The following is a 14,234-nucleotide window of genomic DNA, read 5'->3' on the forward strand; positions in this document are numbered from 1 at the left end:
AATATTTTGTGATTCAGACATAAACTGAGATTGTAAGACATTGATTTTAAAATACCTGTAGAGTTACAAGCCTTTGAAAATGCAGGATTGGGTATGCACAGCAGTAAATACCCGAGATGTAAATTGTGCAGAACACTAAAAGGCAGCAATCAGAAACCTCTCATTCCAGGACCAGTCCTACAGCCTACTTTCTCCCCATCCCCAGAGATTTCTGAACATGATTAGATCATATGTTAATTCAGCTTGTTTTGTTACTGTCAAGCTTTGCATCCCACACTGTACTGAGGCTTCCAGAGCCTGGGAAGTTTGAAATAGGTGCATGGGTAGCAGGACCACTAGACCACTTTCAGGCTCCCTTGACTGAGGAGAGGATCCCCAGGCATCCCTTTGGCCCTGTCCATGATGGTTGGAGAGAGAGTCCAAGAAGCAAATTCCTTGTTCCAGTAGAGAGTGTGTCTCAAAGCTGCTCTCTAGCTGACTTCTTGAAGGCACTAGTGTAGCTCTAATAAACCTTCCCCCATTGCCACTATGAAAGGCACATTCCTTGAATGGCACACACATTAATAGCATGCATTTCACAGAAGTATCAGTGCATTACTGACAAACTTTTAAAGACAAAAATCACGGAAGAGAAAAATGGAAGTATAAAGAGACTGCAAAGAACATGATCACAATCACAGTAAGAAAGTTTAAGGTGACATTGAGCTCACTTAATAAAGCCTCAATTAACAGGGTTTAGGTTGAGATATTCCGAAGAAGGCTAAGGGAGTCAAGCACCCAATGCCTAAAGGCTAGAATTTTCAGAAGAGCCTAAATACATAATTTATAAAATATGCATTTGTCATATTTCAGGGTTTAATGTAAAATACTTTCCCTGCATTCAAGTGGACACATTACCCTCCCCAAGATAATGAGTTACCTAACTAACTCTACGAGTGGTCTGTATCTAGTTCTCTTTTTCCCCTCTCCTGAGCTGTTTTTTCTGTGGGTTAAACTGTTACCTGCTTTATCAAGGAAACTGCTTTTCAATCTGGAATCCAACTCTTTAGGAATTTTTTCCAAACGTTTTTCACGTTCTTGGAAAGGTCCTTCTCTGCTTTTCTCTTTTGTTGAAAAAGTCTCTTTACCATTATCTCTTGCTATGCTAAAATCCTTCCGAATGGGTTTAAATATAGGGCCCTGGTCACATGATGAAGTTATGTCCTTTTGGATTGCATTTTGTATTTGCAATTCTTTTTCACTGTCCAATTCGTGTTCTGTAACTCTCTTTCCATCCTCCAGGTTATCTTCAGTGTGAATCGTAGAAGGGAGACTGTCTTTTGGAGTAAAATTTTGATCGTCCTCATTGTCACTCCCAACAACTGGAATCCCTGCAAGATCCCCCGAGTTCAGAAAATAATCATCTTCATCCAGCAGTGAGTTTTCAGATCCCGTTCGATTCTGCATTTCATAGGATATGCTTTCAAGGGCAGGTATTAAATTGTGATCCGTGTCCTCAGACATTTCTGCATCCAGAATATCACCACCTATGAATAAGGAAAAAGAGTGTTCAAAAACCACCATGTTTGGGTTTAACAGAGAACATGCGTACAGCATTAAACTTTAGCTTACTCGTAAATACACACATAAATAAAAGAAGCACTTACATTTCTCTGTAATGTCAAAAACTGCATTAGATTTGTCTTCAAACTGTAAGAAGGAAAGCATTACATGATTATCCATGGCAAGTGTGATGTACTGTGGTGTAACTTACCCTACAACAAAATTCACAACCCACCACCACCAAAATTGTCAATACAAGATTTTGTAAATTAGGATTACTCTATTCTGCAATATAACTCATTAGAAGTTGCAAAGTGACATTTATTGTAGCTGCTTTAGTAGTGTACAGAAAAGCACAGCTATGGAGGTTTAGAAATAATACTGCCTCACTTAAGGGTTAAAAAAAACCCAATTTAGTTTAATCTCCACCCCACCCCAAAAAAAACCAACAAAAAAACCCCACACACCCAAATAAGTAAAGATCAGGGATTCCACCCAAGGGAAACTAAGGCCTAATGTAGTCCAAATTAGCCTTTGTCATACCTAAATACTAAGGTGACCAGCACACTATGAATATAGAGACACCAGCACACAGAACTTCCATTGACCTTATGGGCTGCATAACCACAACGGATACTCTTGCCATTTGGCAAGGGAATCTTCCCTTTTCCGTAACACACATATAAGGTAACACCTTATTTCCCAAGAGTTTTGACAGTGCATGAGAGTAAGGGACAGAACTGAAAAGTGCTTGTTTTTATGTATTGTATGGAACATGTATTTTCATTATACATTCCCTGATAGATGTTAACATTGATAGCATCCTTTGAGGCTTTTCAAAGCAAGAATGTCCACCAAGGAGAACCAGAATGTTCAACAGCATTATTATTATTTCTTCTGGTGACATATCTTTCCTTTCCGTGGAAATCGTAAAGCTTCCTTTTTAAGTCATATCTGCTTTCTTAAGGCAACTGTAAGAGGTAAAGAAGTTAAACTTCCCATCGAGGCTAGAATAATCTTTGCCTTCCTCATCTGGAGCACAAGATAAGATTAGACAAACAGACATCCCCTTAGGTAATGTGTAGCTCCTGGAAGGTTTGAGCTTTCTTACTGTTGCAAAAAGAAAAGGAGGACTTGTGGCACCTTAGAGACTAACAAATTTATTTGAGCACAAGCTTTCGTGAGCTACAGCTCACTTCACTGGATGCATTAATTTGGTAGTCTGGTGAGATGCAAATCTCAGGCTGGTCTATGGGCCCAATTCTCTTCTCAATTACACTAGTGTAAATCAGGAGTATTTCCACTGAAGTGAACGGAGTTACATTAGTGTAAAATCACTATGAGAATAAAATCAGGATCTATAAATCCAGAACTCTTCCTAGCGCTGGTACCTAGATGTTGAGAACTCAAGAGAGAAGGATGCAGTACTGGAAGTATCCCTGGTAGCAGATTCTCAGTAGGCACTTGCTGCCATTTCCCCAGGGTGTGCAGGTATGTATCCATACTGGAACCTCCTGTAAGAGGTTCAGTTCTAAATCCAGATCCAGTAGCAATGTTTTCACTCTTCTTCATGAGGACAAAGAACATACTAGAGAAAACTTGCTAGTGAGGCATTTTAAGTTTCCAATGGAGGTGAGACATTAGATCAAACTCATTCTCCTTCTTGAGTTGCATTAAAATCTTAAGTGATTCTTGAGCTCTTGAGCAGCTCTGAGAACTAATTTTTAGGATCCACCATAGCCTTTGGTAGTCATCTTAAACGTGTTCAGAATCTAGCTCTTCTTCCTCCTCTCCAGGTCCCATACGTGCTGGCGAAGTGCTGAAGTCCTGGAGTTCCTGGAGGCTGGAGTGTTAGAACCCTAATTACTTCTGCTCCATGGAGGGGATTCAGAAACATAAAATGTTAGAGATGAAGAAGGGGCCAGAGAGATATTTGCTTTATGGCATATTTGCAGGATGTGTCCTTTATGGAATTCAAAACTTTGCCATGATCAATTTGACAAGGAATCGGACAATAATGGAGTCTACATGGAGGATGCTGAAGCTGGAAAGTTGTACCTCAAGAACACATCAATTTTTCCATCCTTGAAGTCTTTTGGAAAGAAATCACTGTTAAAGAGACATTTATCCTGTAGAGGACCTCTCTAACTTGGGCACTTTCACATAGTACTGTACAATCCTTTGTCACTTTATAGAAACTGAGAGATCCTGTGAATTGTCACCTGTAAGTTTTGCCCCTTCAATAAACTAACTGCTTCATTCAGGGAAATGAGAGGTTCAACTTAGATTGTAAACAATAAGTGTTTGTACAGCACCTAGCATTATGGGACTTTAGGCGCCAACATACAATACCAAAGTTCCTTCTCTGAACAGGTAGAAAAATATTTGCAATTTAGATGGCTTGGAATGGCTCTTTAAAGTGTTTACCACATTTTCAACCATCAGATTATTCTTGAAGGAAAAACCTGTTTTGGATTTGTCTCTTTCCTCTATGGAGCCGTCAGAATGAGAGGTGATGTGTACGTTTTCCTTGGGCGTTAGTAGATCCTTTTGGATTTATTCTTTTTACAGGATTCAAGGCATACATGAAAACATGAATAGATCACTAGTGTGTTTTTATTTCTACTTTGTTTTACCCTGCTGGCAACCATTGAAGGCCCTAGTTTTATATACAGTATATCACACAATCCACCTTAGAATTAAATATCCTTCTTGATAGGTTCCCTTCTTGGGACTCTTAGCAGACTTGGAGGAGCCTTCAACCACAGCAGGAACAAGGAGTAATTGACCTAGGAAAGACATACTGGAGTGTAACTACTTAGGTCAAGGCAGAAGCAAGAACTGAGAACAGAGGTACCAAATCTAGATGTGTTGGAGAAACTTCTCTGCCTATTGCCAATAAGGCCAACTATAAAGCTTCAGAACATAGGGACTATAATACCTGATCGATCTACCTAGTCCGGTATCCAGTTTCTGACAGTGGCCAGCACCAAAACCCTCAGGTGCAAAAATCCTCAAAATGGACAACTCAATGACCAGCCTATTGCGACTGGGGAAGACATCCCCTATCAATCAGTGGTTTAATTATACACTGAAGGGTGAGGGTTTATATCCCTTTTTCCCCCTCTCACTAATGTAACTGTGGATATTCTCACTACTCATATATATTTCTAATCCATTTTTTAATCCTATTAAACTCTATGTCTCCATGTTATCTCATGGAAGTAAGTTCCATGTTTATACATTTTGTTGTAACAAATAATTATCTTCTGGCAGTTTTGAATTTGTTGCTTTCAATTTCTTTGGATGCCCCCACCATTCTTGTATTACGAGAAAGGGTAAATAAGAATGCCCAACTGGCCTTCTCTATACCTTCTTTACTCTGTATACTTCTATCATTCTATCTCTTCATTGTCATCTCTCTAAGAAGTCCCAATATTTCCTCACATGGAAGTCTTTCCACGCCCCAAACAAATGTCCTCTATTTCTGAATGCCCTCTATTTATTCTGCTCTAGCCTTTTAGAAGGTGCCAAGAAATGAACAAAGTATTCCAAGTGTGGATATATATTTGACTTATACAATGATATTAAACATATTTTTCCATCCCATTCCTTATGCATCCCAATATTGTTTAGTTTAAACAAAAAACACTCCTGAATATTGAACAGAAATTTTCACTGAACTTCCAAGGAAACCCTAGTAATGGCGTAGCCCCAACTTGTTGGGGAGCAGCCCTGGTTCTTGACCTATCCAATCTCCCTTAAGTCTATCTAAGCTTCTGCTCTTCTTTACCATCACACTGTTGCACTGAAGGAACAGACCCCAAGAGCCATTTGGAGGTAGGGGCTCAAATTGCTCAGATTGTCTCTGGAAGAGGTACCTACCTCTTCCTATGGGCATATAAAGACAACTTCCTTCATTTTTGCTGCACTGAATAAGTACTGAACAAGTACAGCACCTGCATTCTCCTTTTTCCCTTTTCAGCCATCCCCCAAAACTCCTCTGACCTTCCAAAGTTGAGGCTAGACTGCCTAGTTTTCTAAGGGCAGAACCCTGTGACATGAACTCCCACAGAAGTCTTTGAAGGTTGAGAGTTCTGAGCACCACACAACATCAAGACCTAAAAACATAAGTCTGCAGATTGGCTATTGCTTTTTCAAAAAAGGCAGATGTTTTGCTTGTCATAGTGCAATCTTAGGCGGCTCACCCCTCAAATGTCTGCTCTACCACTAGTGTAGCTCTGATGAGTGGAGCACAATTTCGTTCTAGAAAATTTTAGGAGAAAAATAATATAGTCCTATAGTTGCATAACTGGAACAAAGAGCTGGCTTCAGAGTTTGAGGTTATTTTCATATACAAAATAGTACATAAGTGTACAGAGCAATTTCTCACAGCACAGTATCCTACTGATTACAAGAAGCAGTACACAGCTACTCTAAACGGGGATGAGAACATAGCCATCTTATAGGAAACAGAAAAAGTCAATATCCAAAACCAAAGTGTTGTTGCACTGAGTAACATAGGGACACTAAAACAGCAGGGTTTTTATAAATTACCATATTATGCTAATACAGATGTTCTGGTGTGATATTATAAGTTGACTCACAACAACTGCAATTAACAAACAAGAGGAGGCGGGAGGAAAGTTTTTCCCCATAAAAAGCTGCTTGACCTGCACTGTCCCAAAGCAGAGTTTAAGGAAGCTGGCTGCAAAAATTAGCAATAAAATAAGATAAATGAGTGTTCTTGCTACTCACATTACTACATCACTTTGTACTCCTGACTTGACTGCACATAGGTTTTAACAGACAACAGGACAATCGACACACTCCTTACCAGTGGATCATAATACCCTCACACTAGTTACCACAGGCCTTATTGGGTGCTTCTGCATGTAGTCTTTTCCCTTTAAATGGTATACATACTGGAAAAAATGCTGCGTTGCATTTAAGGCAATGTTCTGATCCTCTCTCTGACTACAATACTTCACGGTAGCTCTACTGTAAGATCTACAGCTCCAGTCAACATGAGAAAATTGTTAGTCCATACCACTTTAAATTCTTCTGAACACTGCCTTCACTTTGCCCTAAGTTTGGTCTCCTTACATCACTGGCAATGTGTTTTAGTGATCCAAGTACGGAACTGGAGTCCAGGAATTCTCATCATGGCTCAACTGTTGACCCACTGCATTACTCTGAGAAAGTTAATTTGAACATTGCACCTCAGTTTCCCAAACTAGCGTGAGGATGCCAGTACTTCACGAAGATGTTGCGAGGATCACTTAATATCGGGAAAGCTATTTAAACATGCAAGTTGCTATATAAGTAGCAAGTATTATTTTGGAAACCAGATCCTACTGCTTATAGGTCTGATCTTGCTGAGCACCCTCAACCCCTATTCAAGTCGGTGGGAATTGGGGGCACTCTGCATATCACAAGTATCCCACATATTGCAGGGCAGAGCTCCATGTACTGTATCTATCACCCACACTTCTTTATGATGCACATTTGTTATAGCTAGAAGGACCTGGAGGAAGATGGAGCACACCAAGCTCCAACAGTCTGCGCCTGATGTTCCAAGTGTATTTCCAAAAGTGATCTTAATAAATTGAGGCAAGATGTAGGATTACTGCACCACTTTGCTAGCCAAAGAGCTTTTTTCTAAGTGAGGATGTTTTATTTTGCTATGTATTCATGTCACATCATTTCTATAAAGTGCACTTAGTGTGATAGGTATGCTTATGACAGCTAAATTCTGAAACTAGCAAAAGTTATGTGTTGCTATTTTTCATAACGGAGATGTTTTAGAAGAATATGGATTTTAAGTATTTTCTCAAGTTTGAAGATTACATTATCTTGTATTCTGCATATCCAAAGTGCTCTTCAGTTGTGCACACAAGAAGCCTGCTTAGGTGTTAGCTTGTCTAAAGAAAATAAGGCTTTTGATAAGCTGGGCACCAAAATATTTAGCAGAATTGTCAGATTAATTGAAGTAAATCCGATATGTTGTGCTTTAGTTTAATTCTTCCTTTTAAGCCTAAGCATCTAAAAAACCACACTGCTGTGTAAAATGTATTTTACTCAAGTTGCAAGGCACATCAGAATTATTAGACACTAGAAAGCTCACCACTAGCCCCTTTTTTTGCCTGGCATAGGTGACAGAAGGGCATTAACTGTAGTTTAGTATTAAACACTTTAATTTGAAATAATTAAAAACTTGTTCATAATTACAATGTCATTCAAAACGGCAACAACATCCATAAACCAAACATTTAACTAATAATTATTTTTGTGTAATACAAAGAGTAAGGCTGCCTTGAGGCTGGCAATTTCATTTTTTATGCAAAACAGGTAAGTATAACATTTTTTAAAAACAAACCATTAAGTTCCCTCCCTTGTTCCTTTGTAACAACCCCTTGGAAGCTTGAAATATTTTTTCCCTTCACAGTTTTTCACCACATAGGTTTTAGGGCTGATTATGAGCAGGGATGCTAGGTCAACTGTAATATATATTTTTTAAATCACAGATTCCACAGTTTCCTACCTCCTATGCAGTTTCCCATGTGCGCACACACCACAGCCACATCGCTTTGGAAAACAGAAAACTTTTACAGAAGACAGAATTTTTTTTAAAAAAAGGTCATTCAAAATGTAATTAATATTCCTGAACCCAGGTATAACGAGGTCAGGAAGTGCTCCCTGACCCTTGGTGCATGACATCACTGGAGGGTTGTTAGGCATTCAGCCAATCACATTGCCCCTCCTAGATTTGAAACCTGTACAACACAAATAGTTAAAATTAATCAGTGGGCCATTCTTAGGGCTCCTTTTGCAGAATAACAGAGAGACCAATTGATTCATACCTTCAAACACCTAGAGAGTGAGGAGAGCAGAGGGTAACAAAGAGCCAGCCTGCTGCAAATACCTGCTACAGGAAAAGAAGCACTTCAACAGGAAGAGAACCCCTAGAGGTCAGAAGAGCCATAGAGATCTGTGAATAAGAGAGCCACAGAGTTGTGCATTAAAGACTGCTATTTAATTCTACAGAGCCCCCTAGCAGCTTCAGCAGTTTCAGCTGCCTGTAGCTAGCGTCTTATTTCTGCCACTCAGTTGCAGTGGGTGTGTAATGTATTTCTGTGTTATTTCTGGAGATAGTTGAAATAAAGTTTTGCTATAACATGTCTCTGGAATTTTCATTTCTACTACATTGTAAGCATTTTTAGATACAAATCTATTCTGAAACAGAAAAAAAAATACAACTAAATTTAAATTTAACAATGGGGAAGTATCAACAAGACCCTATCATTTCTCCACATGTATTGGGGGGGAAGGAGGAATATATATGGGTTGTCACTGAACATGTCGATCTACTTTTTAAGTCAAAGAAACTGCATTACAACATGCATTTTAGAGAATAATTGCCAAGTACATAGAAGTACTAATACTGTGAGGTGTACCCTTTAAAATCAGTGGGACTGTAAATACTCAACAACTCATAGGATTGGGCCCAGATTTTTTTTAAATCAAGATTTTAGCCTAACCTTGATAATGTCCCTTTAATTACAGTTATTTTTTTTTCTTTTTAAGCATAGGCAATTCCTAACAATTCTACATACATGTTAAAAAAATACCAAGGAAGACATTTTTCTGTTTCGTATTGCTTCTGACCTTGTTATTCACGATAAAATGTAAAGCTATACTTCATCCAAGGTTATTAGGCCATCTAAGCACCAAAATAAAAATTCTCAAAATATCCTTAATAGATTAACAGTGAGTTGCTAGCATCTTTACCCAAGCATCTAGGTTCCTACTATACATGAAGCCTAACCCTGCATTATGCTGATGGCATCACCCCCACCCACCCAGAAATCTCAGTTGCAGATTACAACAAAGCTATAGGAGGTCAGGCAAATGGTTTCCTCACATGCATACACACACTTTACTGCATATTTTTGCAAATTATTTGGTACTTGTAGTTTGTACCCAATAAAAGCAGAAGGGGCTCCTACTCCCATAAAAAAAATCCTGACCAAAAAAATGCAATAGTGGGGGGAAACCTTCCTACCTGGCCCAATGGCCCCCAATAGGAAGGCTGTGGTTTGCAGCAGTTTTGTGCTGGTTGCAAAACCACCAGCCTAGTGCACATGGAGCGGAAGCCTGCCAATCTAGATGCCTGGAACCTACAACCATTTAAACAAAAAAAAACAAGGGGGGGGGGGGAGCGGGCAAGAGGAATTGGGGGGGTTACATCAGTTACATGCTGAACATCCTTCCTCCTCCTGCCATTTAAGTCATTATACACACATCCCCCAAATCCATGGATTGTGGTGAAACACATCTGCAACTCACGCTGAATTTTAGAAGAACTCTCACTTATACCGGGGTAAATCAGGAGGAACTTCACTAAAGTCAGAGTTACAACGGTATAAAACCAGGATGAAATCAAAATCAGTCCCTATACATTTTAGCAGCAAATGTTACTGATGTGATATTCATTAGATGAATTATTCCAAACCAAGTTTCACTTTACATATTTTATTAACCCATTAGAATGTTTGTATTTTCCAGACTGAAAGTGTATGCTTAGAAGGATTTGTCCGCAGCTTCTAAAAAGTTAACATTTCCTCAGTTAGGAGATTCTATCCTGCAAGGTGCTGAGAGCCCTCTGCTCCCATTTAACTCAATGTGAGTTGAGGAGGTCACTCAGTATCTCACAGGATTGAGGTTTTGATCACGTTATAAAAAAACAAAAATCATGCGTTTAAATTAATATAGCCAACTGACAATGATGACTACAAATATACTGTTTGGGGCCAGAGGACCAACATACTAGAATCTAAGAGTCACACTTTCCTTTACTCAGTGTATCTCCCAAGAGGTTAACTATAAGTTAACCACACTAACAATTGTTTTGTCAGAAATTATATTACTAACAGAACATCAATTTCCATCCCACCATCAACCTCAGCCTGGACCAGTCCACACAAGAGATCCACTTCCTGGATACTACGGTCCTAATAAGCGATGGTCACATAAACACCACCCTATGCCGGAAACCTACTGACCGCGATGCCTACCTACATGCCTCCAGCTTTCATCCAGACCACACCACACGATCCATTGTCTACAGCAAAGCTCTACTATACAAACCGCATTTGCTCCAACCCCTCAGACAGAGACAAACACCTACAAGATCTCTATCAAGCGTTCTTACAACTACAATACCCACCTGCTGAAGTGAAGAAACAAACTGATAGAGCCAGAAGAGTACCCAGAAGTTACCTACTACAGGACAGGCCCAACAAAGAAAATAACAGAATGCCACTAGCCATCACCTTCAGCCCCCAGCTAAAACCTCTCCAACGCATCATCAAGGATCTACAACCTATCCTGAAGGACGACCCATCACTCTCACAGACCTTGGGAGACAGGCCAGTCCTTGCTTACACACACCCCCCAACCTGAAGTAAATACTCACCAGCAACCACATACCACACAACAGAACCACTAACCCAGGAACCTATCCTTGCAACAAAGCCCGTTGCCAACTGTGTCCACCTATCTATTCAGGGGACACCATCATAGGGCCTAATCACATCAGCCACCCTATCAGGGCTCGTTCACCTGCACATCTACCAATGTGATATATGCCATCATGTGCCAGCAATGCCCCTCTGCCATGTACATTGGCCAAACTGGACAGTCTCTATATAAAAGAATAAATGGACACAAATCAGACGTCAAGAATTATAACATTCAAAAACCAGTTGGAGAACACTTCAATCTCTTTGGTCACTCGATTACAGACCTAAAAGTGGCAATTCTTCAACAAAAAAACTTCAAAAACAAACTCCAACGAGAGACTGCTGAATTGGAATTAATTTGCAAACTGGATACAATTAACTTAGGCTTGAATAAAGACTGGGAGTGGATGGGTCATAACACAAAGTAAAACTATTTCCACATGTTTATTCCTCTCTCCCGCCCCCCACCCCCACGCTGTTCCTCAGACATTCTTGTCAACTGCTGGAAATGGCCCACCTTGATTATCACTACAAAAGGCTTCCCCCGCTCTCCTGCTGGCAATAGCTCACCTTACCTGATCACTCTCGTTACAGTGTTTATGGTAACACCCATTGTTTCATGTTTTCTGTGTATATAAATCTCCCCACTGTATTTTCCACTGAATGCATCCGATGAAGTGAGCTGTAGCTCACGAAAGCTTAGGCTCAAATAAATTGGTTAGTCTCTAAGGTGCCACAAGTCTTCCTTCTCTTTTTGCGGATACAGACTAACAGGGCTGCTACTCTGAAACAGAACATAGGTTGTTTTATTAAACTTTACGACAATAAGTCTTTGAAGACAGTGATAACTCTAGACAGAGTCTGTTTCCTTCTGGTTTTGGCTCTAGTCCACCCCCAAATAAGAGACCTACAAGAGGGCTTTGCATATAAATTAAGAAAATACAGGAATGGGCTATCCTCTGGTTGCTGAAATATTACTTCAGGGATTCTCAGACTTTTTCACCATGTGGTCGACATTATATTAATAGATTGATTGGTGGACCAGATAACAGACCTGTGGTCTTTACCTCCCTTCCCAAAACTGTCCTGCGGCAACTACAACAGTTGCTTACATGGAAGATAGGAAAGCCTTTATTTGTTTTTAGATACCTCTACTACAATGTGTTTTGTCCTTACTGAAACAATGTAATCAGGACATTGACTTTAGCTCTTTAATTCATCTTCCCTGCTGATGCTTTCTTTTGCCTGTTCCTCCTCTCTCTTTTACATGGTGCCTTGCCACCTGATCCTCTCCCTCCCCTACTCTCATAATCATGGACATTCCCCTCCAGCTGGTGGCTAAAATTCCAGTCCAGCTTGTGGTTCTAGTTCCCATGGCTGGCTCCTATTTCCTCTTCTCCTCCTACATAGTTGTGGCTCTTAGTAGAGGCAGCTAGACTGGATGCTCCTCCTTGTTTCCAATGTCTGTTATACATAATCTGGATACCTCCAAAAACATTATTATGTGACCCAAAAACTCCCAGCAACCCACCAGCAAATGCTCCACAGGACAGTTTTGAATTGTTGCACCACATAAATAAGTGGGAGCACAAAAACAAGACAGTTTGTACAAGATGCCCCAGTAAAAATAGCCAACATAAATTAAACATGCTGGAAACAACTATCCAAGATGAGGACCCTAGTGGTAAAGATTAGACTGTTTCTCCTGTAGCATTTGGCTCCTATGACAGCATTCAAAATGACTATTACCAGCAGCCTAGAACTTCTTCATCCATTGTGATACTTTCCAGAAAACTCACTCCATGGTCGACAGAAGGAGTGAAGCAATTTTAGGAGACATAAAAGATACAGAAATTCATACCACAATGCAAGCACATGATGCTCCAGTGCCCTTACAGAAAAATAAGAAGGTGCTGGTCTACAGAGCAGATATTTTGGAAAACAAGCTAAAACTAAACTCAATCTCAAGCTCACTCAAAAACAAAACATTGTCAAACTTTAGAGCCTACAAATCCACTCAGGCCTACATCTTATTCTGCCAATCACTAAGACAGACAAGTCTGTTTACATTGACGGGAGATACTGCTGACTGCTTCTTATTTACAATGTCACCTGAAAGTAAGAACAGGCATTCGCATGGCACTTTTATAGCCGGCGTTGCAAGGTATTTACATGCCAGATATGCTAAACGTTCGTATGCCCTTCCGTGCTTCGGCCACCATTCCAGAGGACATGCTTCCATGCTGATGATGCTCGTTAAAAAAATAATGTGTCAATTAAATTTGTGACTGTACTCCTTGGGGGAGAACTGTATGTCTCCAGCTCTGTTTTACCTGCAGTCTGTATATATTTCATGTTATAGCAGTCTTGGACAATGACCCAGCACATGTTCGTTTTAATAACACTTTCACAGCAGATTTGACAAAACGCAAAGAAGGTACTGATATCAGATTTCTAAAAATAGCTACAGCACTCGACCCAAGGTTTAAGAATCGGAAGCGCTGTCCAAAATCTGAGAGGGACGAGGTGTGGAGCATGCTTTTAGAAGTCTTAAAAGAGCAACACTGATGTGGAAACTACAGAACACAAACCACCAAAAAGGAAAATCAACCTTCTGCTGGTGGCATCTGACTCAGATGATGAAAATGAACATGTCCGCACTGCTCTGGATCATCATCAGGCAGAACCCATCATCAGCATGGAATCATGACCTCTGGAATGGTGGTTGAAGCGGGAATGGAAATATGTATCTTTAGCGCATCTGGCATGTAAATATCTTGCAATGCCAGCTACAACAGTGCCAATGCGAACACTTATTCTAACTTTCAGGTGAGACTGTGAACAAGAAGCAGACAGCATTATCTCCTGCAAATTGTAACCACCCTTGTTTGTCTGAGTGATTGGCTAACCGAGAAGTAGGACTGAGTGGACTTGTAGGCTCAAAAATTTTACCCTGTTTTATTTTTGAATGCAGTGTTTTTTTTTACATAATTCTACATTTGTAAGTTCAACTTTCATGATAAAGAGATTGCACTACAGTACTTGTATGAGGTGAACTGAACAATAAAATGTCTTTGTTTTTTACTCTACAAATATTTGTAATCAAAAATAAATATAAAGTGAGCACGGTACACTTTGTATTCTGTGTTGTAACTGAAATGAATATAT

General features: G+C 39.9%; 1 protein-coding gene across 4 annotated transcripts in view; it reads right to left on the reverse strand.

Annotated features, from left to right (window-relative positions):
- LOC141974700 (zinc finger MYM-type protein 4) overlaps positions 1-14,234 on the reverse strand; it is a 55,532-nt gene that overhangs the window by 35,140 nt on the left and 6,158 nt on the right. For 3 of the 4 annotated variants that reach the window (XM_074934640.1, XM_074934642.1, XM_074934643.1), the window contains 2 exons: positions 1,647-1,689; positions 1,002-1,526 (listed from right to left, as the gene is read on the reverse strand). In XM_074934640.1, coding sequence (XP_074790741.1) covers positions 1,002-1,526; positions 1,647-1,689 — 568 coding nt within the window. Of the gene's footprint in view, positions 1-1,001; positions 1,527-1,646; positions 1,690-8,405; positions 8,534-14,234 lie in introns of all 4 variants that reach the window. The other variant, XM_074934641.1, reaches the window with a different exon arrangement.

The sequence above is a fragment of the Natator depressus genome, chromosome 19 (genome assembly GCF_965152275.1).
Source record: "Natator depressus isolate rNatDep1 chromosome 19, rNatDep2.hap1, whole genome shotgun sequence".
NCBI classification, from domain to species: Eukaryota; Metazoa; Chordata; order Testudines; family Cheloniidae; genus Natator; species Natator depressus.